Here is a 24,959-nt window from a genome sequence, read left to right on the forward strand (position 1 = left end):
TGCCCCCAAGGGCTCGGGTCCCTCTCTGGGCACGCGCAGCTAGAAACAGCCCCTAGACAGCCGGTTTTCAACCCCTGATCTGCGTGGGACGGGCACAGAGGCCCAGCTCTGGGCAACAAAGCTGAACGGCTCCAATTCCAACAGGTACAGCCCGCCCCCAAGGGTTCGGGTCCCTCTCTGGGCACGCGCAGCTAGAAACAGCCCCTAGACAGCCGGTTTTCAACCCCTGATCTGCGTGGGACGGGCACAGAGGCCCAGCTCTGGGCAACAAAGCTGAACGGCTCCAATTCCAGCAGGTACAGCCCGCCCCCAAGGGCTCGGGTCCCTCTCTGGGCACGCGCAGCTAGAAACAGCCCCTAGACAGCCGGTTTTCAACCCCTGATCTGCGTGGGACGGGCACAGAGGCCCAGCTCAGGGCAACAAAGCTGAACGGCTCCAATTCCAACAGGTACAGCCCGCCCCCAAGGGCTCGGGTCCCTCTCTGGGCACGCGCAGCTAGAAACAGCCCCTAGACAGCCGGTTTTCAACCCCTGATCTGCGTGGGACGGGCACAGAGGCCCAGCTCTGGGCAACAAAGCTGAACGGCTCCAATTCCAAACAGGAGACTTTCCCAACTCCTCGCCTAGTGCCAGGGACTGTTTTCGGAGCCGCGGCCGCCCCACTACATATGCCATAGGAACCATAAGCTAACTTCTTAGATGGAAACTTCTCTATTTTAGCTCAGCCACTAGAAACACAGTAGCCAATAACTCATAAGCCTATCTTAACTCACACTGCATATCAAAGCAGAATAGTAACAGTGAACGTGAAGGACTAAACCACACCTCTCACAATGGTAAAGCAACGCAAAAGCCCACCAAACTTTCATATTGAAGAGTCTAGCCCAGATGACACCAACAGTACTGTAGTGTTAGACAACCTCTCTGACAAGGAATTCAGAAGGGAGCTACTTAGGATGCTTAGGGAATTAAAAGAAACAATGGAAAGCAATGCCAATAGAAGACAAGAGGATCTGAAGGCAGAAATGAGGAAAATGCAATCAGAAATGTCAGACCTGAAAAATCTCGTAGGCGAATTGAAAAGCTCAGTGGAAGGCCTCAGCAGCAGAGTAACAGCTGCTGAGAACAGAATCAGTGAGCTCGAAGATGAAGTTCAGAGACTCTCCAGAAAAGAGCAGAAAATGGAAAAGAGACTCACAATTCGGGAACAGATGGCAAGAGAAGATCGTGATGAAGCCAAGAGGGGTAACATAAGAATTATTGGAGTCCCAGAGGTACAGGAAGAAAACCTCGATGAAGAAGAAACTGTCAAAGAAATCATTGCTACAACATTTCCAGAGCTGAAGAAAACTTGTGACCACATTCAGGAGGCCCGAAGGGTACCAGCTAGAAGAAATCCGAATAAAAATACCCCAAGACACATTCTGATCAAAATGACCAAAACCTTAGACAGAGACAAAATTCTGAAAGCAGCAAGATCGAAGAAAGAAATCTCTTACAAAGGAGCATCCTTAAAATTCACAGCTGATTTCTCTGATGAAACCCTCATGGCCCGAAAACAGTGGTGGAACATAGTAAAAAAACTCAATGAAATAAATGCCTCCCCCAAAATACTTTTCCCAGCAAGACTCTCATTCATAATAGAAGGAACAACACACAGTTTCACAGACAAACAACAGCTCAGGAACTTCATAGACTCAAAACCATGGTTACAAGAAGAACTAAATGGGCTACTTTAAGGCAAGAAAGGCCCCTCAAATACACCAAATTTTAACAGAACAATGGGACAAAATCCCATAACAATAATCTCTCTCAATGTCAATGGGCTAAACGCACCAATTAAAAGACATAGAGTGGCAGGATGGATTAGAAAATTGAACCCAACATTCTGTTGCCTGCAAGAAACGCATCTCAATAGTCAAAGCAAACACAGACTCAGAGTCAAAGGCTGGAAAACAATCCTACAGGCAAACAGCTCCCATAAAAAAGCTGGGGTAGCCATCCTTATATCAGACCACATCGATTTCAGAGTGAGAAAGGTCATAAGAGACAGTGAAGGCCATTTCTTATTGATCAAAGGATCTGTACAACAGGAAGAACTTACAATAATAAATGTATATGCACCTAATGAGAGACCAGCAAAGTACTTAAAACAACTACTCATAGATTTGGAAAAAGACATCAATAGCAACACAATACTAGTGGGAGACTTCAACACTGCTTTGTCACCTCTTGATAGATCAACCAGACTCAAGCTTAGCAAGGACATACTTCATTTGAGGGAAACAATGGAAGAAAGGGACTTAGTAGATATATACAGGACACTTCATCCACAAAAAGCTGAATACACATTCTTCTCAAGCGTACATGGAACATTCTCCAAGATAGACCACATGCTGAGCCACAAAACATGCCTCCATAAAATTAAGAAGGTAGAGATTGTATCAACAATCTTCTCAGACCATAATGCGCTGAAATTAGAAGTAAATCACACACAAAAACAGAAAACTAAATCAAACACCTGGAAATTAAACAGTGCACTATTGAACAACGAGTGGATTAGACAGGAAATCAAAGAGGAAATCAAAAGATTCCTAGAAACGAATGAAAATGAGAACACGAGTTACCAAAACTTATGGGACACAGCAAAGGCTGTGTTAAGAGGAAAGTTTATAGCTCTACAAGCATTCCTCAGGAAGGATGAGCGAGCACACATAAGTAACCTAACCTCACAGCTTAAGAGCTTGGAGAAGGACCAAAAGAAGGAGCACAACCCGAACAGGAGAAAGGAAATAATAAAACTCAGAGCAGAGATTAACGAGATGGAAACCCAAAAAACAATCCGAAAGATCAATGAAACCAAAAGCTGGTTCTTCGAGAAAATTAACAAGATCGATAAGCCTCTAGCAAAACTCACAAAGAAAGGGAGAGAGAAAACCCTAATAAACCGAATCAGAAATGAAAAGGGGGTCATTACAACAGAAACCACAGAAATTCAGAGGATCCTCAGGGAGTACTTTGAAAAGCTTTATGCCACGGAACATCAAAACCTCGAGGAAATGGATAAATTCCTAGACTCCTACAGACTCCCAAGGCTGAACCAAGAAGACCTGGAATACCTGAACAGACCTATCACCATCAAGGAAATTGAAATGGTAATAAAAAGTCTCCCCAAGCACAAAAGTCCTGGCCCGGATGGATTCACTAGTGAATTCTTCCAAATCTTTAAAGAGGACTTACTCCCGATGCTCTTTAAGCTTTTCCACGAAATTGAAATATCAAAAACACTTCCGAACAGTTTCTACGAAGCAAATATCACACTGATACCAAAAGCAGACAGAGATATCACAAAGAAAGAGAATTACAGGCCGATATCCCTGATGAACACAGATGCAAAGATCCTCAACAAACTACTAGCAAATAGAATCCAACTACTCATCAAAAAGATCATACACCATGACCAAGTAGGATTCATCCCAGGGATGCAAGGATGGTTTAACATTCGGAAATCAATCAACATAATCCACCATATCAACAAAAGAAAAGATAAAAAGCATATGATCATATCAATAGATGCAGAGAAAGCATTTGATAAGATCCAGCACCCATTCATGATGAAAACCCTAGCCAAAATGGGTATAGAGGGGACCTTCCTCAACATAATTAAAGCCATCTACCACAAGCCTACAGCAAGCATCATCCTCAATGGGGAAAAACTGAGAGCCTTCCCTCTAAGATCAGGGACGAGACAGGGATGCCCACTCTCTCCACTGCTGTTCAACATAGTACTGGAAGTACTTGCAATAGCGATTAGGCAGGAAAAAGATATTAAGGGCATTCAGGTAGGAAAGGAAGAAATCAAGCTCTCACTCTTCGCAGATGATATGATACTCTACTTAGAGAACCCAATAACTTCCACCAAAAAACTCCTAGAAACAATAGACTCGTATAGTAAAGTTGCAGGTTATAAAATCAATACCCAAAAGTCCATGGCTTTCCTATACGCAAACAGTGAGAGAGAAGAAAGCAACATGAAAAAAACAATCCCGTTCACAATTGTGCCCCAGAAAATCAAGTACCTAGGAATCAGCTTAACTAAGGAAGTAAAGGACCTGTACAAAGAAAACTACAAAACGCTACTTCAGGAAATAAAAGAGGACATGAGGAAATGGAAAGATATCCCCTGCTCATGGGTCGGGAGACTTAACATTGTCAAAATGGCAATACTACCAAAAGCATTGTATAAATTCAATGCAATCCCTATAAGGATACCCATGATATTCTTCAAAGAAATGGAGCAAACACTCCTGAAATTTATATGGAACAATAAGCCCCCACGAATAGCTAAAGCAATTCTTGGGAAAAAGAAAATGGGAGGAATCAACCTCCCGAACTTCAAACTGTACTACAAAGCAGTAATAATTAAAACAGCATGGTACTGGAACAAAGGCAGAACTGCAGACCAATGGAACAGGGTTGAATACACTGACATCTCTCCTCAATCATATGCTCATCTAATCTTTGATAAAGGTGCAAGTAATGTGAAGTGGAGTAAGGAAAGCCTCTTTAATAAATTGTGTTGGCATCACTGGACGGCTACATGCAAAAAAAATAGGCTCAGAACTCTGCCTAACACCATGTACAAAAGTAAGATCAAAATGGATTAAAGACCTCAACATCAGACCAAAACCCATAAGGTACATTGAAGATAAAGTTGGCAAAACCCTCCATGACATTGAAGCTAATGGTATCTTCAAAGATGCCACGCCACTGGCCGAGCAAGTGAAAACAGAGATAGATAAATGGGACTATCTTAAACTAAGAAGCTTCTGCACCTCCAAAGAAACAGTGACCAAAATACAAAGACAGTCTACAGAATGGGAAAGGATATTCGCCGAATACACATCCGACAAGGGGTTGATATCCAGGATATACAAAATACTGGTTAAACTCCACAAGAAGAAAACATCCAACCCCATCCAAAAATGGGGCAATGAAATGAACAGAAACTTTCTCAAAGAAGAAATCCGAATGGCAAAAAAGCACATGAGAAAATGCTCTACATCATTAATCATCAGGGAGATGCAGATCAAAACCACAATGAGATACCATCTCACACCTCAGAGACTAGCCCACATTCAAAAGAACAAAAGCAACCGATGCTGGCGTGGATGTGGCGAGAAAGGGACACTCCTTCACTGTTGGTGGGAATGTCCACTGGTTCAGCCCTTCTGGAAAACAGTATGGACGATTCTCAAAAAATTAGAAATTGAGCTCCCATTTGACCCAGCAATACCACTCCTGGGAATATATCCCAGAGAGGCAAAAATGTATAGTCGAAGTGACATCTGCACTTGTTTGTTCATTGCAGCACTCTTTACAATAGCCAAAAACTGGAAGAAACCTGAGTGCCCAAGAACAGATGACTGGTTAAAGAAACTTTGGTACATCTACACAATGGAGTACTATGTAGCTCTTAGAAAAGATGAAGTCATGAAATTTACATACAAGTGGTACAATATGGAAAGTATCATGCTAAGCGAAATGAGTCAGAAAGAGAGGGATAGACATAGAAAGATTGCATTCATCTGGGGGATATAAAGTAACAAAGTAAGAGATTAATACCCAAGAATAGCTGAGATCAGCACCAGGAGGATTACTCCATAACTTAGAGGCCAGCCGGGCATCCTAGAGGAAAGGGCAGTTCAGATAGAGAAGGGAGCACCAAATAAAGGATGTTTGGAGGATCCTCCCAGGAGGGGAGATGCATGTCGAAAGTAGACTATGGACTGAACATGTTTGCCACTCAATGCCTCTTTTGCAGACCACAACACCCAAAAGGAGAGAGAGAACACAGGGGATTGCCCTGCCACAGAGACAGGGGGGATGGGGGGATGGGGGTGGGAGGGATATTATCCATGGTGGTGGAAAATGGGCACTGGTGGAGGGATGGGTATCTGATCATTGTATAATTGAAACCAAAGCACAAAAAATTGTAAATCTACAACTTTAAAAAAAAATAAAATACAATAAAGGGAAAAAAAATTTCAAAATAAAAAAAAAATTCTGAAAAAAAAAAAAAGTATCCAGTACTAAGTAATGTTCTAGGAAATCAGAAATAACAAAGAAAAGCAAAGAAAACTAAAGTCCACAACTTTCCTAAACAAGTCTTAAAAGGGGATTACAGTGATGATACAAAAAAATTGACCACATAAGGGGTTAAAACTTCAGTACCATTATAATATCATTCAGTACAATTATAGTATCATAAAATGAAAACAATAGAAGCAAAGAATGCTATAATAGTATGTTAAGAAGCGAAAGTTCAAAGCGAAAGTTCATGCAATACACCAGTGAAGAGTCTTTAACAACAAAAGTCTAGTAGAATTCTTTCCTAGTGCTTAGACACTTCATAGACCTTCTGTAAGACATCTGATAGACTGATACCAGCGTCCGGGTCCTGTGATACAGATGCAGTTAGGATCAATAGAATGCACCTTAAGCAGGAACCAAAGAACTGTGCTTCTGAAGTTATAAAGGAATCCCTCTCCTGAGGTCTGAATTAATTGAAGAACAGATTTTTACAAGAAAAAAGGGGAAAAAAGAACTTGATAGGAGTGGATGTTACTAAGAATGTTACCATTTCTGCACAAAAGATAAGAAGAGACTATTAGGATTTTTCAAGGAATGTCAGATTGTGGCCCCAAATAACTACCACCTGACATTGACAGCAGCAGGAACTGAGGGTCCCATCCCCCACATCCACGCCAACACTGGCTGATGCTCTCGTTCTGGATGTGTGCCAGTCTCTGTGCCATGAGATCCTCTCTCACTGTTGTTTTTATTTGCATCTTCTCAAAAACTTAGCAATTGAGGCTTCCAGAAGACACAGCAATTCCACTTTTTGAAGTCTACCCAATGGGCTCAAAGACACAATGCAGAAAAGATATCTACATTTCTATGTCCATTGCAGCACTATTCACGATAGCTAAAATCTGGAAACAACTGGAAACAAATGCCCAAAACAGATGACTAGACTTAAAAAAAAAATCTTTGGTACATACACACACTGCAACATTATGAAGCAATTAGAAAAGATGAAGTCATGCAAGTTGCTGCTATGTGGATGGATCTGAAGAGTATCACGCTCAGGGAAATTAGTCAGACAGAAGGACAGACACAGAATGGTCTCTGCCATATAAAGGCTATGAAGAAATACAGTAGGGCAGGGCGGTGGGCCCAAAGGTAGTAGAAACAAAAGACTCAAGAACTAGCCTTCAGCTTGCTACAGGGTAGGGTGTGGGGTGGGGGGTATGGGTCCTGGAAGGGAACATATTACAATACTGGAAGGAAGTAGCAAGTCCCGGTGCTGGAAGAGTCTAGAAAGAGCCCGCCTTGGCATGCTTTTCCTGTGTGTTTTCCCTTGAACTTGTATCTCCTTTGCTTGTATGTTTCTTGTTTAGTTATTTCCACTCTGGAGAAGCTTGTGTTCAGTTTTTCTCCCTCCTCATATATTTATAAATAAGTTTTTTGGTGGTTTTTTTTGGTGTTTTTTTTTTTTTGCTTTTTGGGTCACACCCAGTGATGCTCAGGGGTTCCTCCTGATTCTGCACTCAGGAATTACTCCTGGCAGTGCTGGGGGACCATATGGGATGCCGGGGATCAAACCCGGGTTGGCCACGTGCAAAGCAAATGCCCTACCCGCTGTGCTATTGCTCCGGCTCCTGTAAATAAATTTTAACAAAAACTACATTGTTTCACAAATAGAGTGGGCAGTCACCATAAAGGAAGATTGGGAGTGGGAGAGAGACTGGGGTCTTGGCGGAGAGGAGTGCACACTGATGATGAAACTGGCGATGGAAAACTGTGTGGAACTCATTTTTTTTTAATTTAAAAAATATATAATAAATAAATTTGGGGGAAAGAAGATATTGGGTATCATAAAATGTGAGAGAAACATCACAATACAGAGCTGAAAGGAAATTCAAAAAGTTAAAAAAAATCAAAAAAAAGTACACATCTAACAGTTTTGATAGAATTTCCCAATCAGGCACTGTGACTTTTTAGGTCAGATGAAAAGCTATTCTATTTGAGAGTCTTCTGTATAATGGAGATAAACGACTCAGTCAGAAGTAGCCTCAGAAAAGTTACAAGTTGAAAAGTTCCCAGAAAAATAAAACACTTCTTCAGGAGAATAGCTAATCTAATAATATTTTAGAGTATATACCAGCATCCTTCGCATTTACCAACCTTCCTTCCCCCAAGTGATGAATAACCAAACACTTCTCCCAACACATTTCTCTAGTCAAATAACCTTGAGCACATAGGTGATGAAATATCTCATGTGATAACCACTGCCCTAAAGGACCACTTTACTGCTTGAACCAAACAAAACCATTTTCCATCACTTCTCCTAATGCAGCCTTCCCATATTATTCCCTCCATGGAAGCCTGCACAACAGTGAGATTATAAACTAATCATTAGATATGTACACACATACACACACGCACACACACACACAAGAACTAATGTTCCTCTTCTTAAAACTTGTAATCTTTGATTATGCATTTATCCTTTAATAATTCTAAAATACTTGATTCCATTTTGTTTCTAAAATGCATTTTACTTTTTTGTTCACTACATAATTTCCAACGAAAAGACGTATAATATGAAAGATTTATCCAAATTTAGTTAGTGCCTATGTCAGTGAATCATGAAGATGATTATCCTAGAGAATTAATCAAGAAATTGTTAGTCTTTTTGCAATCCGAAATTCTGAAGGGTAGATTTCTAATAGCATGGGTCACAAAAATTAAACACACTGCCTTCCTCTTCCTTTCTCAATGTCTCCTCTACTTTTTGCCATTAATTTCCTTCTCCATTCATTCCCTATTCTTCCTTATACTCTCCCCTCTTTGGCCTCTCTTCTCTGCTCTTGCTCTCTCTCTTTTTAGCTACACATATGCTTTCTTCCATAAGAACAGAAAAGGATATGAAAAGAGAGATTATGAACATAAGAAAAAGATATACACACTGAAGGAAAATTACAGCCACTTTAAAAAACTGCTGTATCATCTATGAAAATGACACGTCCAAGTTTTTAGTATAAAATGGTGAATTCTATTTCTTCTAATTTGAGAATATTATTTCAATACCTAGAGAGAATTTTTTTCCTTTTGTAGTTGAAGCTAAGAAATTTGAAAATACTTTATTAAATAATACACATCAAAGCTTACATTATTATAGAAATATTAATCGTTTCCACTATTTTATGTGATTATAAAACAAATGGTAATTCTTATAAGAGCTAGGACAGGAAGTTTATCCTTTGGCTCCATTTTGCCTCTCTCTAACTCTAAGTCTGTGGGGAAGGTAATCTTTCTGAGCTTCTCTTTCCTCATTTGTGAAAGAAAACTGGATTAAATTCTCTTCAAGGATTCTCACCAGCAAAATTTTAAGATCATGAAGAAAATACAACTCAAATCATTTGAAAATGAATAAATAAAAAGTTATGACTTTACTATGAAAATTAATTTTTCTGTCTATGCAGAATTCCTATGCCTATATATTCCTTCAAAGGATAAAAATAATATTATTATAATTATAATGAGATTTAAAGGGATTCTTTTGGGCTAAAGAGTACAGTGCATATGGCACTTATCTTGCATGTGACCTACAGGAGTTTGATTCCCTGTAATTCCCCGAGCTTGCCAGGAATGATCAAAAGCTCATGAAAAGGCACAGTCTAGATATTTTCAGCCATATCAAAAGTCTACAAGAGGGATCCCATTGCTAATATTAGAAATGTATGAAATATTCCAAGGGAGAACTTAAACATTTCCTTTATAGCATGCCTGAATATGTGTTCAGCTTGTATAACTAACATAAAGAAACATTTTGTCAATGATCATCGAACTGTGGACTACAATAAAATCCAATCATATTCCCTAGAAAATCCGCTCTTATGCAAGGTGAATTTCAAATTTGTAGACCTAGTTAATGTATAAAAAATTAAGAGCAAGAAAATTTCTTTTTTTTTTGTAAATGAAAGCATTAAAATACTGATGTAGGAAGTATAAAATGAGGCTGCATCACAAAGAAAGTTCATTCCATTTATCTACTAGATCTTAAAAATTTTGGCTCTAATCCCTTAGGCTCCCAAATGATGATCTGAATAGCTCTGCCTAAAATGCTTTTTGTTCTTTCTTGTAATTACTACAAAAAGGCATTTCATTTATATCATTGAATCTTTAGAATCTTAGGGGAAAATTCTAAGTAACAAAATTATACTGGAACTCAGTAAACTGTGTACATTGTTTTCCATGTATTCAAATGTGCTCTTCTTATTATTGAAATAGCAAGTCACTTTAACATTATATATTTCATGTGTGCAACATAAAAAATTAACATGCATATACTATACACTAAGTTTACAATAAAGTATCCAATTCTAATCTTCCCATAGTTTCTCTTTTTCCTAATTTACCAATCCCTCTTCTCACTAAACTTTAGACTATCAGAACAATTAGTGGTTTCAAAATTTGTTCCTTTATGTTCCCTTCTATGTTGAACTATATCTCTAAAATAAGGTTAACAGACAAAATAAGCATAACTTGAGAATATTTTTTATTTATTGGTGAAACAGTAAGTATAATGTCTATCTTTAGAGTATCTTAAGTCATTCTCTACAAATCAAAAAGTCAGATCTCATTACTTCTACATATCATTTAATTTTTATGTATAAACTATATCTTAATTTAAGGGACACTTCTTTAGCTCTAAATGACAATTATCAAGTAGTATACAGTATCACCACTGTGATAAAGACTTAGGACACACTAATATGAATGCAAAATGGAATTTTTATAAATTCATACTCTTACTATAGAGTGTTACTGCACCTTTTTCCTGGTAAAAACCTAATTATTATTTATGTAATAAAATTTATATATAATAAATTTTTAATAATCAAAAGATAAGATGTTTAAAAGCTGCATGAATATCCTACTGTATAGTGGTGCTGGAGCCTGGACCCAGGATCTCACACAGAAGAGCATCTATCGTATCACTGGGCTACATAGAATATTTTAAAGTGCTCTCTTGTTTAGCATTTTTGTTCTATTGAAAGAAAAAAGATATCCAGAGGAATTTATCTTATACACACATTTTCTCAAATCATGTGATCTTCCAGCATCATTTTACTTCATAATAGAAATAGGTTATCTCATGCTAGGATCAATCTCAGACATTTTAACATCGGGAATATGAGACATTCATAAAGAGGATTTTTTTTTGCTCACCTGTTCACCTTTTTAAAAAATTTTTATTAGTGAAACACCATGAGGTACAGTTGTAGACTTACAAATTTTTGTGCTTGGGTTTCAGTTATACAATGATCGAGTACCCATCCCTCCACCAGTGCCCATTTTCCACCACCACGGGTCCCAGTATCCATCCCACCCCCCATCCCCCCATCCCACCCTGCCTCTGTGGCAGGGCATTCCCTTTTGTTCTCTCTCTCCTTTTGGGTGCTGTGGTTTGCAAAAGAGGCATTGAGGGACAGATATAGAAAGATTGCATTCATAAAGAGGATTTTAAGGGTATGGAAGGAAGTCATATTTCATAAAACAACATAAGATTCTTCCATATATGATTCTTCAATAGCACATCCCAGAAGTATGTAGATCATTAACATTCCTAATTCCTAGCACTCTAAGAATATATTTATGAAATATTATACTATATAATGACTCATTATATATATATTGCCACATAAAGGAAATGTTCTGGGGTTATTTCATATATTTGACATAGAATCTACACAAATTTTAAATATAAAGATGATGAAGTATAAAATTAGATATAAGATTAATTTATTCTTTAGTTTTTCTTTACTGCCATAACAGGTAGCATTAAACTTGCCCAAAGTAAGCTGGTACTAGTTTCCTTAGTATCGTTAGAATTGTCAACAAATAAAAATGTACTTTACGGTCTATGGTTGGTTTTGTCATAGGGAGTATTAATGACTTACTTTACTAAAGTTAGAGTTAACTTTTAAATTTTAGACACTAAAAGTCTTATTTGATACATAGGCATTGCTCACCTGTACATGAGTAATCATCAATTCTTATGTATCCAGTTTTGCAGATACACATGAAGGACCCTGGTGTGTTGACACACATGGTATTCTCACGGCAGTAATGGCGTCCTTCTGCACACTCATCAATATCTGTGAAGAAAGAGCAAGGTCAAGAGCTCAATAGTAACAAATGTCCGACATTGGCCCTATTTTCCTTTGTAGGGAGAGGGCAATAGTTACTCATTAAAAAGTATTTTTTAAATGCATTATTTAGAATCTCCTCTATTGGGAATGTTTGACGTTTAAATAAAAGAAACCAAGAGTTTTGCACCCCCCCACCCCCACCCTATCAGTTCTTACTGGTGTTTAAACCAGGTTTCAAGTTGCATCATAATATTAAGCATAACTTGAGAATGTTTTTTATATATTGGTAAAACAGTAAAAGTCTACGCTGCATTTATTTAACTGTGCTTAGAAGGTAAATCAAATGTAGACACAGAGTTGCTTTAGATTATTAGAGGCCTCAATCATCATTTCAATTTAAGGATTTGAAGCCAACAATATGTAGTTTGTTAGAGAAGCGAGTAGCATTACAGCTATGGCAGTTAGTGTCCAAACACAGATTGAATTGCATTTAGAAATCTGACATATATGAGAAGCTTCCAAACACTAAAATAAGATATTATGTTGAAGAATTTCACAGAAACTCACACACCAAATTATGAGTCTAAAGACTTTTAAAGGGTTGGCTGTAGTGGGCATTATCACTAATTTAGAATAATATATAAGTTGACAATAAAATCATCACAATTTTATAGAATCCTTCTGTGTGAAATAAAAATCATTTATATGTATTTCACCATTATATTGCATTCTCTATTAAGATCATTATTGAATTTAGCAAGCAAGGTATCTCTCTTCCAGAAGGTTATTTTCTCAAATTTGTTCTGCGACTTCACAAAGTAGAATTACCTTTATGTCTATTATTAAGAAAAGTGGATTAATTATAGGATACAGTCAGGTCACCCACACTATAAAAATCAAGTAATTTTTTAAATAATTTCAAGTATTTTCTTATCCTGAGAGTATCAAATTAAGTAACTGATATAATCAGGAAGCATATTTTAGAGCTAGAGCATTTTAGCTACTATATGAGTTAGCTTAAGACCCAGAGACTGTAAAACCTAGCTCCCGGAAGAGAACAGCGCAGAGTCTCCTGCCCCCACTCCTGGCTGTCCTCACCAGGGCCCCTTGAAGGGGGGTGGGTTGAGTTTCTCTCACCACCCCGACCAGAGCTCCAGCAGCCGAAGACCTCCAGAACCAGCCATAATCATGCTGAGACCACTCTCCACATGCATGAAGGTACCGGCAGAGGAACAAAGGCATGCAGGTCCTGGGTCTGAGATCTCCAAGCCTGCTTGGATCGGGGCTGAGCATCCGCCACCCAGATCCTCCACCTTCCAGTAGGCAGGGGTCACACCCACCAACTGGTACCCTGGCGCTGTGTAATCCCATCAACCGCCAAGCCCCGGAGACTACAAAACCCAGCTCTTGGAAGGGCACAGCCACATTCCTGGCCGCATGACATCTTATTATCTCATTCTTACTTTGGACAAAATGCCAGGCTACCGAATGTAACCTGCCCACATGGCAGAGTCTGGCAAACTCCCCGTGGTGTACCCATTATGCCAAATACCAGTAACAATGATGGGTCTCATTCTCCTAATCCTGAAACAGCCTTGAATATGGCACTTTTTAAAATCTCAGGGCTAGGACGAAGGAGACGTTACTGGTGCCTGCTCGAGTCAATCGACGAACAACAGGATGATCGTGATTGTGATCGTGATGAGTTAGCAGAGGAAAAACTAAAATATTTCTAGACTAACTTTTCCATTCAACTTCAAAATATAAATAAACACAATATGCTACAAATCTTTTAACACAATATGTTTCCCCCAACTTTTGACCTTACTTTTCTGTCCTATGCCCTCATTCCATTTTCTCCTCTCAACCCTCTGGCCAGGCTAAGTTTCTCTCCTTACTTGAATAGGTGGGCTGCAGCAACAGCGCAGTGGGTAGGGCATTTGCCTTGGATGTGGCCGACCTGAGTTCGATTCTTCTGTCCCTCTTGGAGAGCCCAGCAAGCTATCCCACCCACACGGCAGAGCCTAGCAAGCTACCCATGGTGTATTCCATATGCCCAAAACAGTAACAACAAGTCTCACAGTGGAGATGTTACTGATGCCCGCTTGAGCAAATCAATGAACAACGGGAGGACAGTGCTACAGTGCTACTTCAATAGGCAAAGCTCACATATTTGCTTTTGTATAAGCTTTCTCTCCATCTCTTCTCTCCCTATTACCAGACTTACTGGATTTTTATCTCTCCCTATGAATGAACTTATTCTTCAAGAATCTGTCTGAATGTTTCTGTGAAAATTTCCCTAGAGACGTAAGACGTTTCTGATACAGTAATTCCTTTCCATTGCAGTATCATCAATTGCACCTTCATTAATTTTTATAAGCTTCTTACTACTAGATGATATATTTGTTCTTTAAGTATCTATTTGTGTTTCTTAACTCCAACAATACTCTATCTTGAACACTGGTTCCAAGGCCCACTTCCAAATACTTCCTCTAAATTTGGAGTTATTATTTCGTGTGTTTTATCTTCTCCATGATGACTCAACTTCAATGGTCAGAAAACTTTTGCATTAAAGAACCAGAAGACTTACTATTAGACATTCGGAGACATAAGTTGTCTGCTGCACTACATAAAAGCAACTGTCAACCTGAAACTGAATACACTTAACAACTTTCTGATAAATATTTATTAAGGTAAAAAAGCATGACCTATTTGCCCCTGCAGTATGATGATTCCCAAATGTAATGTACAACCAGGACCAATAATTATAGCACATATAGTTAATTCTTGTATCCGTAAGAACTTATGGGATGTTTAAGACAATAATGAAGTCAATAAAACTACAGAATAAATGAAAATAAACAATGATTATCCTCCAATAAACATACCCTTCAAGAATGTGAGGCTCTTAGAATTTTTAATTTTTAGTACACTTTTTAGTAGACTTTTTTGTATACTTTTTCTATGACACCACACTACTTCTAAACATTTGCAGTAGTCTGCAAGGGAAATATCACATTTAATTACAACCAATAAAATAAAACTACAAAGGACATTTGGGGAAATATGATGAAAACTTATTTACTTCCAGAGATCAGATGAGATTATCCTCAGATGAGATATACTTGGTTAAACCAGGTGACTTTAACCCTGCTTCTTTGAGGAGGGCTGCAAAGAAGTGAACATAACTGAAACATTTAGCAAGAATTCTCTGTAGTTATACTTGTGGGATAAAGAATGGCTTTGAAGTCCATGTACATCAAGTCAAGAATTTACCTCTGGGATAAAAGAGCAAAAAGTAATGAACATAAATCACTAAAGACATCCTTGTTATCAGAGAAGAGAATTACTCATAGTACACTATGACATCTACTCAAAACAAGAGCATATCCCAGTGAGACCACAGTTCCCTATAGAGGCAAGTAATTACATGCCCACAAATGGATTGAGTCCCAGGTAGAGCAAGCATCAATTACTGAAAACAATGCCCTCTCTCCAAAGATAAAAAAAAGTATCCTAGAAGAGAAAACTGGAAGTCTACCACCAAAGAATATCTTCCAAGTCTGACAAATCAAACTCCTAAATAATATGAAGTACCCCAGGTTACTCACAAGAATACATAAGAAATAAAAAGTTTGAGAGTATTAGAATCATGGAGGAAAAGAAAAAAGTGACAGTAGTATTTATGTTAATGAGACTATTTATAACCATAGGTTGCTGGATAATTTGGTATATAAACTTGCGCAAAAGTAAGAAGGTTTTCTAAATACTTTTTTTTTTAACTCTTTGTTATTTGAATATGCATCCCAGGATGACCAGGAGACAATGAATAGCCAACTTTTCTTTTGTATGTTTACTTTCAAGTTTTTATATAATCAGAGAAAAATCAAGGAGGGAGATAAAACAAAAATGAGAAACCTATTTAATGTGAAGACTTGCATGAATTTGAATAATTTGGATCACACAAATAAACTAAGCTGATCACGATCACGACTATCCTGTTGTTCGTCAATTGCCTCGAGCAGGCCCCAGTAACGTCCCCTTCGTCCTAGCCCTGAGATTTTTTTAAAAAGTGCCATATTAAAGGCTCTTTCAGGGTTAGGAGAATGAGACTCTTCATTGTTACTGGTATTTGGCATATTGGGTACACCACGGAGAGTTTGCCAGACTCTGCTGTGTGGGCAGGTTACATTCGGTAGCGTGGCATTTTGTCCAAAGTAAGAATGAGATAATAAGATGTCGCTTCCGGGAACTGGGTTTTATAGTCTCTGGGTCTTGGCCATTGATGGGATTACATGGAGCCAGGGGACCAGCTGGTGGGTGTGACCCCTGCCTACTGGAAGTTGGAGGATCTGGGTGGAGGATGCTCAGCCCCGATCCAAGCAGGCTTGGAGATCTCAGCCCCGGGACCCAAGAAAAATAAAGGCATCAAAATATTTCCACTTATCCTCCTTTCCCTGAGTAGAGGAAAACACCAGCAGTGTTAAAGAGATATAACATGTAATGCCTAATTCTTGGAGCACTATTATGAGGGCAGAGAAATAAAATATTATAAAACAAATAATACTGTATATCTATATGGAAATTGCCTTCTTGATTTTCCAAGCCCTATAATAGTGAAGGAACTTCCCTAAGAGATAAAACCTGTCAACTGTCATTTTTTTCTCTATTCACAGACACAAAATTGACCAGAATAAAAAGTAATCTGATAGAAAATTATGGTTCAAAACAGTGGAGGATACTTTTTTGTTCTACATCCCAAATTAAATGTAATTCTCACAATTCAGTTCTCTATACATTTATTTAATGTTTTCTATGCACAAATGTTTAACTGGTTTCCAGTTATATCAATGACTTCATGGCACAGAACTATAAACACTAATAGTGGCAGGGATATGTTATTCATCAATAAGTTTCTACTAAGCAGAAAGAAGAGAACAAAGTTTGAAAGGCCAGCCACAGAGACAGTTTTCTACAAAATGAAATATTAAATATGGTTTGGATATGCTGTAGAGATTTAATCCTGTGACTTAAGAACTGTACAATTTTAGTATAAAAAAGTTAAAGCAAAATTTTAGTTTAAAAAGAGTCTGCCTTACCATTCAGGAGATGCTAAAATTATTGTTGTCATCATCAGCATCCACTTAGATACCTTCTATTTCTAAGAAAAGATTTTAGATAACAATGTCTCTAAAATACCCATCGTTCCTGGAGAGACAGTATTTTATGTTAAATAAGTCAGGCTCTATATAATTCCTCTTATACCCCTTCTTAAGACTTTAAGTGGAAAAAGAAGTTGCAGGAATTTGTTTGTAAAGAAATCTTCTACAGGCCAGAGATATGATACAGGTTTTCTGGTGTTTGGTCTGCATGCAGCCAACCTCAACTCTATCCTCAGGACCGTATATGGTCCTTTGCGCATAGAGCCAGGAGTAATCCCAGAGCACAGTGAGGTATGGACCAAAAGAAGGAAAAGAAATCTTCATTTTCTCAACAAGTACACAGTGTACATATTCTAGGTCCAAGTTCTGAATTAGGACAGAAAGAAAACTTCTAGCTGTAGAAATAACAGAGGAACAGTAATTTATGGGATGATAAATGCATCTACAGAGAAATACAATATGCATTAAATAGATAACACCAAACTCTTTAAATACTGAACTTACTTTTTTCTGAGTACACATTAATGCACAGCATACTGAGAATTCAAATTTTGTGATACAAACAATTGCATGCCCATTAATTCCCACTTTAGGAGCTGGTGATAAAATTAAGAAGCCAGGTTATACATGAATCAAGTTTGCTTTTTCTATATCAGTGAACACGATCTGTAAGTACGTCATTGTCATTTGTTAATGCATTTCTTGTCTTTTTCTATTAGAATATATTAGTTCTCACTAAATATCTATTCAATAGAAAATTTCATGAACTTTCATATAAATGGAGAGAGTGAATCCTTTTCTTCCCTCTGTACTGCTCAGGCATTCACCTTAGACAGGGCTTTTGTATGAAGACGAAGCATAAACCATTATGGTGTAACAGTCTTATAAAGAGGGGTGAACACTGAGGTAGAAATATAGACGCTTGTATTTTTGGCTCTATTATACATATGACATGCAATTAATTTCTGGATTTAATTTCATCGAGTATGAAACAAAGGCGGGGGGTTCCAATTCATTATAATTCATTATCAACCCGTAACTTTTATAATCGAAATAAAGAGAACATGATCTATGTGTCAGAAGAGAATTTGATTGTGAGGGATTTTATAGGCTGCACAGTCATATGTTGCACAAAATTAAAAGAAAGAAAGAAAGAAAGAAAGAAAGAAAGAAAGAAAGAAAGAAAGAAAGAGCAAGCAAAAACTCTGTTTCTTATACTTGAGCAAATTTTCTTGCCCCAGGATAATTTAAGATGATTTATTTTAGAAAGAGGATAATATAAATCACTTTCATACTATCTGAATTCTGAGAGTTTGTAATTATTCAGGACCACAGATCTTTACAGTCAGAAAAGAACTGTAGCAACCATCTAATATAACCCAAGCGATTAATAAAGGAAAAGAGGGAGTCACAAAGATACCAGGGACAAAGAGATTGCACAGATAAGATCACAAGATGTTTAGGATGCACATTAATAAACTTGAAAGTTAATAAAATAAACTTTGTGAAAAGAAAAACATAAAATAAACCTGAACTTTGTGACCGGAGAGATAGCACAGCAAAGTAAGGTGCTTGCCTGATATGCAGCAGACCTGGGTTCTATAGCCAGAATCGCATCCAGATTCCAAACAGTGAACCTGAGGCAGAGTTAGGAGGAAGCCCAGAGCATCCCCAGCCCTGTGTGGTCCCTAAACCAACCAACCAAACAGAAAGCTCAGACTTCATCATATACAAGGTGGGAAAAGTTTTAGGAGACAATTACTTGAACTAGACCTCAGACCTGTGTTCCCAAACATGCCAGTTGATGAATATCAGGATGGCTGATGAGTAATAATGATAAGGAGAAGATCTTTCTACCAAAGATCTCAAATTAATGTCTCTTTGGAGCTATGGAGAGGTCTCCAGAATACCTCTGGAGTCAACAGCATCCGGATTATTTTTTTCATAATGTTTTCTGCACACAACACAGCTACCCATGTCTTTTGATTTAAGCCACCTGTGTAATTATTTTTTTCAGCAATGTTATTTTCCTTCTTTCTATGTATTTGGTTTTATTTCTTTTTGTTTTTGTGCCACACCTGCTGCTGCTCAGTGCTTAAGGTTTTAATATATTTATGAAGAATGAATATCAATCTTTTCCAGTAATAATGGTTTGTAATTGAAATCTGTTACAAGAAGAAAAATAAAACAATCACAAATAATTGGAGAATTAAACAAGCTACTAAGTAAACAACTGGTAAAAAAAAAGTAGAAATCCAAAAATTCTTTAAGACAAAGAAAAACTAATTTTGAATTTATTGGAAAAATACGGCAAAGCCTGGCAAGCTACCCGTGACGGATTCGATATGCCAAAAACAGTAACAACAATGGAATTGTTGTTACTCACAATGGAGACATTACTGGTGCCCTCTTGGGAGGGCAGTGCTACAATGCTACAGTGCTTGGAAAAATAAAAATATTCCTATGTATTGTTTAAAACCCCAGGGTCCTATTTTTCTGTCAAATCAGTTAAGAGATGTGGTTTTGAATCATATGTTTTCTTCCTTTTTACCAACCACATTATTAAATATTGCATAAATTTCTTTTGTGTGTGGGGGGGTGTGAGTGTGTGTGTGTGGGTGTGTGTTTGTGGTTTAGGGCACAGTTTGTGTTTTAGGCTAGATAGTGTCAGAATTCAAGCCTGGGTAAGTCATGTGCAGGCTGAGCGGATGTAAGCGGATGTACTATCTCTTTGCCACCTATCAGTTTCTTAACTGGCCTCTGTGTCCAAAAATTTTATTTTCTCTTTGCTCTGAAATACTTTTTTGCCCCAAAATACCAGTCTACTGCTTTAACATGACTTACATTTCTTACATTTCTCCATAATAGACATTTAATTTGTGCCCAACTGCTTTCTAGATTTCAAAGTTATTATTCCTAAAAATATTCTCCTGTCTGTAATATTCATGATGAAACTAATATTTACCTTATCAACTGACAACATTTCATTTTTTTCTCAAATTACCAGCTTTCATGAGAGATCCTAAAGCAATCCTAAAACCAATGAATCAAAGATGTTTCACTTACTTGCCTATTCCTCTATATTCCCAGCTACTCTAATTTCCTGTTTAAACTTCCTTCTCTTACCTATAACTATTTTTAAATTTTGTCCTTGATACCCACGTATTACTCTGGAACTTGAACCCGGGACCTCTTGCACCCTAAGCAAGAATCATACCCCCAAGCTGGGCTGGAGAGAAGCACCATAGTAGGACGTTTTGCCTTGCACGCAGCCAACCTGGCAGACCCGAGTTTGATTCCTCCACCCCTCTCAGAGAGCCCGGCAAGTTACCTAGAGTATCTCACCTGCACACCCATGACATATTCAATATGCAAAACACAGTAACAACAAGTCACAAGATGGAGACGTTACTGGACCTGCTCGAGCAAATCGATGAACAATGAGAGGAAAGTGCAGTGCTACAGCCCGTGATATATAAATTAAACTTATTTTATACTGGAATCAGTTCTTCACAAAAGCTTATATGTTTTGATCATGTGATACTTTGCCTATTACTTTAAATGAATTCCTATTATTTTAAAAGAATAATGTCTTATTTCTTCAAATAACTTTAACTTATTTAATATGAAAAGGATAAAATAAAGCCGGCTGCTTCACATAAGACACCTGAAGTTGATTTTAAATGAATTGCTTAATTCTAAGCAGACTTTTTCTTAATCTTAATAAACAAGTACATACATGTGTTATTACCAAAAATTTTAACCTGCTGTTCATTTACAGAAAAAAAATGAATGTTCATGATTACAGTTCACATTTTTTACATATAATTTGCAAAATAAGGATAAAATATACATGCTCTAAAAACTGGCTAGAATATCATCCAGTTCAGAAATTCATTTGGCATAAAGTAGCTTGATTCTGGAAATAATACATGATAACTCCTCTGCTAAAGTAAAGATTTCTTAGTTAAGATTAAAATATAAGATAATACTGTTGCCTCAAGTTTTCGATATGTAATGATCTAATATCTTAATTCTAAAAATATATATTTGGGGTTGGAGAAGTAGGACATTAGGTAAGGTAATTGTTTCTCTTTCATGAGGTCGACCTGGGTTTGACCCCAATATTTCATAAGGTCACTTGAGCCAGCTAGGAGTGGTCTCTGAGCACTGATGCAGGAGTAAGCCTCAGTATATTTCTGCTCACACAGCTGGGTGTAGCCCCAAAGCAAAAATTAATAAGTAAAAACAGAAACAAAGTAAATAAATAAAGGCATGTTGCATGAATTGACATAAATTTAACTCCACACTCGAAACTTATGTTTTCACACATAAAAAAATTCAGATTTATTTTTCTTATATAAATAAGAACACATTTTTAAATAAAAATTTCTTTAAGCTAAAACAAATAATAAGGTTTTACTAACGTCTTTATTTTTTCTAGAAAATATTTTCATGAACACCATCATGATCATCCTGTTGTTCGTCAATTGCCTCGAGCAGGCACCAGTAATGTCTCCTTTGTCCTAGCCCTGAGATTCTAAAAAGTGCCACAGTCAAGGCTCTTTCAGGGTTAGGAGAATGAGACCCATCATTGTTACCGGTATTTGGCATATTGGGTACGCCACGGGGAGTTTGCCAGACTCTGCCATGTGGGCAGGTTACATTTGGTAGCCTGCCAGGTTGTCCAAAGTAAGAATGAGATAATAAGATGTCATTCTGGGAGTTGGGTTTTATAGTCTCTGGGTCTTGGCCGTTGATGGGATTACACAGCACCAGGGGGGTCAGTTGGTGGGTCTGACTCCTGCCTACTGGAATCTGGAGGATCTGGGTGGAGGATGCTCAGCCCTGATCCGAGCAGCCTTGAAGATCTCAGCCCCGGACCCGCATGCCTTTGTTCCTCTGCCGGTACCTTCATGCGTGTGGAGAGTGGTCTCAGCATGGTAGTGGCTGGTTCTGGAGGTCTTTGGCTGCCGGAGCCCTGGTTGGAGCAGGGAGGGAAACTCAACCCACCCTCCTCCAAGGGACCCTGGCGAGGACAGCCAGGCGCGGGGGCAGGAGACTCTGCGCTGTTTTCTTCCAGGAGCTGGGTTTTATAGTCTCTGGATCTTGGCAGATGATGGGATTACACGGCGCCAGGGGGCCAGTTGGTGGGCGTGACTCCTGCCTACTGGAATTTGGAGGATCTGGGTGGAGGATGCTCAGCCCTGATCGGGCAGGCTTGGAGATCTCAGCCCCCAGGACCGCATGCCTTTGTTCCTCTGCCGGTACCTTCATGCATGTGGAGAGTGGTATCAGCATGGCTGTGGCTGGTTCTGGAGGTCTTCGGCTGCCGGAGTTCTAGTCGGGGCGGGGAGGGAAACTCTACCCGCCACCCTCCAAGGGGCCCCAGTGAGGACATTTTTCATATCATTAGAAAATATTTTCATATCATCTAATTTAACTGTTGACCTTCACAACAGCCCTATGAGAAAAATACTAGAAAGTGAGGAGAATGATATTCAGACAGTAAGTGATTTACACAGGTCCCCACAATATATAGAAAGAGAATTAAATCTACATATGTATTTACAATATCTTTTCCATTAAATTTCCCACAATTTCAATTTGTCAAAAATAAAAATATGCTCAGTTCATGTGTTAGCACTTCACTTTTTTTCTTGTTTATTAAGTCCCAAAATTTCTGACATACTTTTTTGAAAAAAATTTAAAAATAATTATAGATGGAGAATGAAGCAAAATATTTTTTTCATAAAGAGGACAAGCAAAGTAACTAATTCTGATTGAATTTTTTTCTTTTGACATTATTGACTAGTAAAAGTATGGCAGTTGTAATCAGTAAATGTTTCTGTGATACTATAAGTAATGCAAAAAGTAAGCAATCTGTTGAGAATAGTGGCAAATCAAACTCAGAATCATAATAAAAATTCAATAATGTACCAGGGAAGAGTTATAAACTTCCTTGATTACTGATGAATATAAGGTTTCCCTTCAACATCTCTCTAACAATTTCTCCATACATCTTGAATGTTCACATGAGTTCATGGGTGTATAAACATATACCCAGTATCACTGACACTGGATTCTTCCTAAATATTCTCTGGGCCTGCTCCATGCATATTAATGTCAAAATCTGTATCTCTGTATTTCTACTTATGCATCTTTAAAAGAAGTTTCCATTTTTTGCTACTTTATGGCATCTTCTTCAATCTTTACAATATGTCCACAAATACTCAGTACTAGGGGAAATGTTCTCCTGTCTAATTTTATTTTGTCCTTTGGAATCTAGACCCACTGCAGCCTCATGTCCTAAATGTAAATAGCTCATCCCTTTTCCATAATTCCTTTTATGTATCTCTCACCACTCAGTGATAAATGCAGCCCAGAGCACCTGATTTCATGCTTACACATAAACTTTATGTGTAAGTTTATGTGTAAGCATGAAATCAAAATAGCTCAATTTAATCAAATAATATAAACAAAATACTGTGGGTAGTTGAAACACTTGCATGTAGTTATATTCCTATCTTTTTTTTCTTAACTCAAGCTAATCGTTTTCAACAGGAAGTCACTTTTTATTCTCCAGAGAAAATTTGACAAAGTCTACAGACATTTTTGGTTATACAACTATGAAAGGGTGGGGTGTATACACACATGCTACCTAGCACCTAGTGAGTGATGGTATAGGATATTCTGCATAAACAGTTCAGGATATCTTACTGTGCACAAGAGAGACCCTTAGAACAAACAAATTAGCCAATCCAAAATATCAGTAGTTTCAGATTGAGAGACTGATTTAAACTAAAACCATATTATGTTTTAGAACAGAATACACAACCACATAGAGTACACAGTCATAGAGACGTAATTCTTCTTTCTGGGCAGGGACACATTAATGAAGAAGGACATCAATACAGAATAACCCTAGAATAGTCCTGATATTTTTAGATTATATATATATATATAATTGATAGCATATAATTATTCTAGAAAATAAGTGCACATAAGAATCACCTGCTAATCTTGTAAAAGTGAAGATACAATCATTACCACTATGGGAAAGTAAGGCTGCATTGAGGAGCTCCAATTTTTAAAACAAGCACCTCAGGTGATTCTCAAACAGCCTATACCAAATTTCAGAAATCACACTGAGGAAATGAAATAATCTTCTGACTTAAAAACAAAACAAAATTAACATGGTAAACAATGACATTCCTCTTCAGTGGTCAACATTGGAGAGTTGCTTGAGCGGACCCAGTAATGTCTCCATTGGAGACTTTGTTGTTACTGTGTCTGGCATATCGAATACGTCACGGGGAGCTTGCCAGGCTCTGCCCTGCGGGCGAGATACTCTCGGTAGCTTGCCGGGCTCTCCGAGAGGGGCGGAGGAATCGAACTCGGGTCGGCCATATTGGCTGCGTGCAAGGCAAACGCCCTAACGCTGTGCTATCGCTCCAGCCGGAGAGTTACTAGTCACTAAAATAAGTTAACAATCTTCATACAAGAGTTTGCCAAAGTGGTTGACATGCCACCCGGGGAACTCTGGGAACATTCAGAAGGGTTAGAGTAGTTTG

At 38.0% G+C, this 24,959-nt stretch overlaps 1 protein-coding gene across 1 annotated transcript in view; it reads right to left on the reverse strand.

The window, feature by feature from the left end:
* Positions 1 to 24,959, reverse strand: part of NELL2 (neural EGFL like 2) — a 457,184-nt gene that overhangs the window by 209,615 nt on the left and 222,610 nt on the right. The window contains exon 13 of the mRNA XM_056117742.1: positions 12,104 to 12,229. Coding sequence (XP_055973717.1) covers positions 12,104 to 12,229 — 126 coding nt within the window. The remainder of the gene's footprint in view (positions 1 to 12,103; positions 12,230 to 24,959) is intronic.

The sequence above is a fragment of the Sorex fumeus genome, unplaced genomic scaffold, assembly GCF_029834395.1.
Source record: "Sorex fumeus unplaced genomic scaffold, SorFum_2.1 ptg000036l, whole genome shotgun sequence".
Taxonomy (NCBI): Eukaryota; Metazoa; Chordata; class Mammalia; order Eulipotyphla; family Soricidae; genus Sorex; species Sorex fumeus.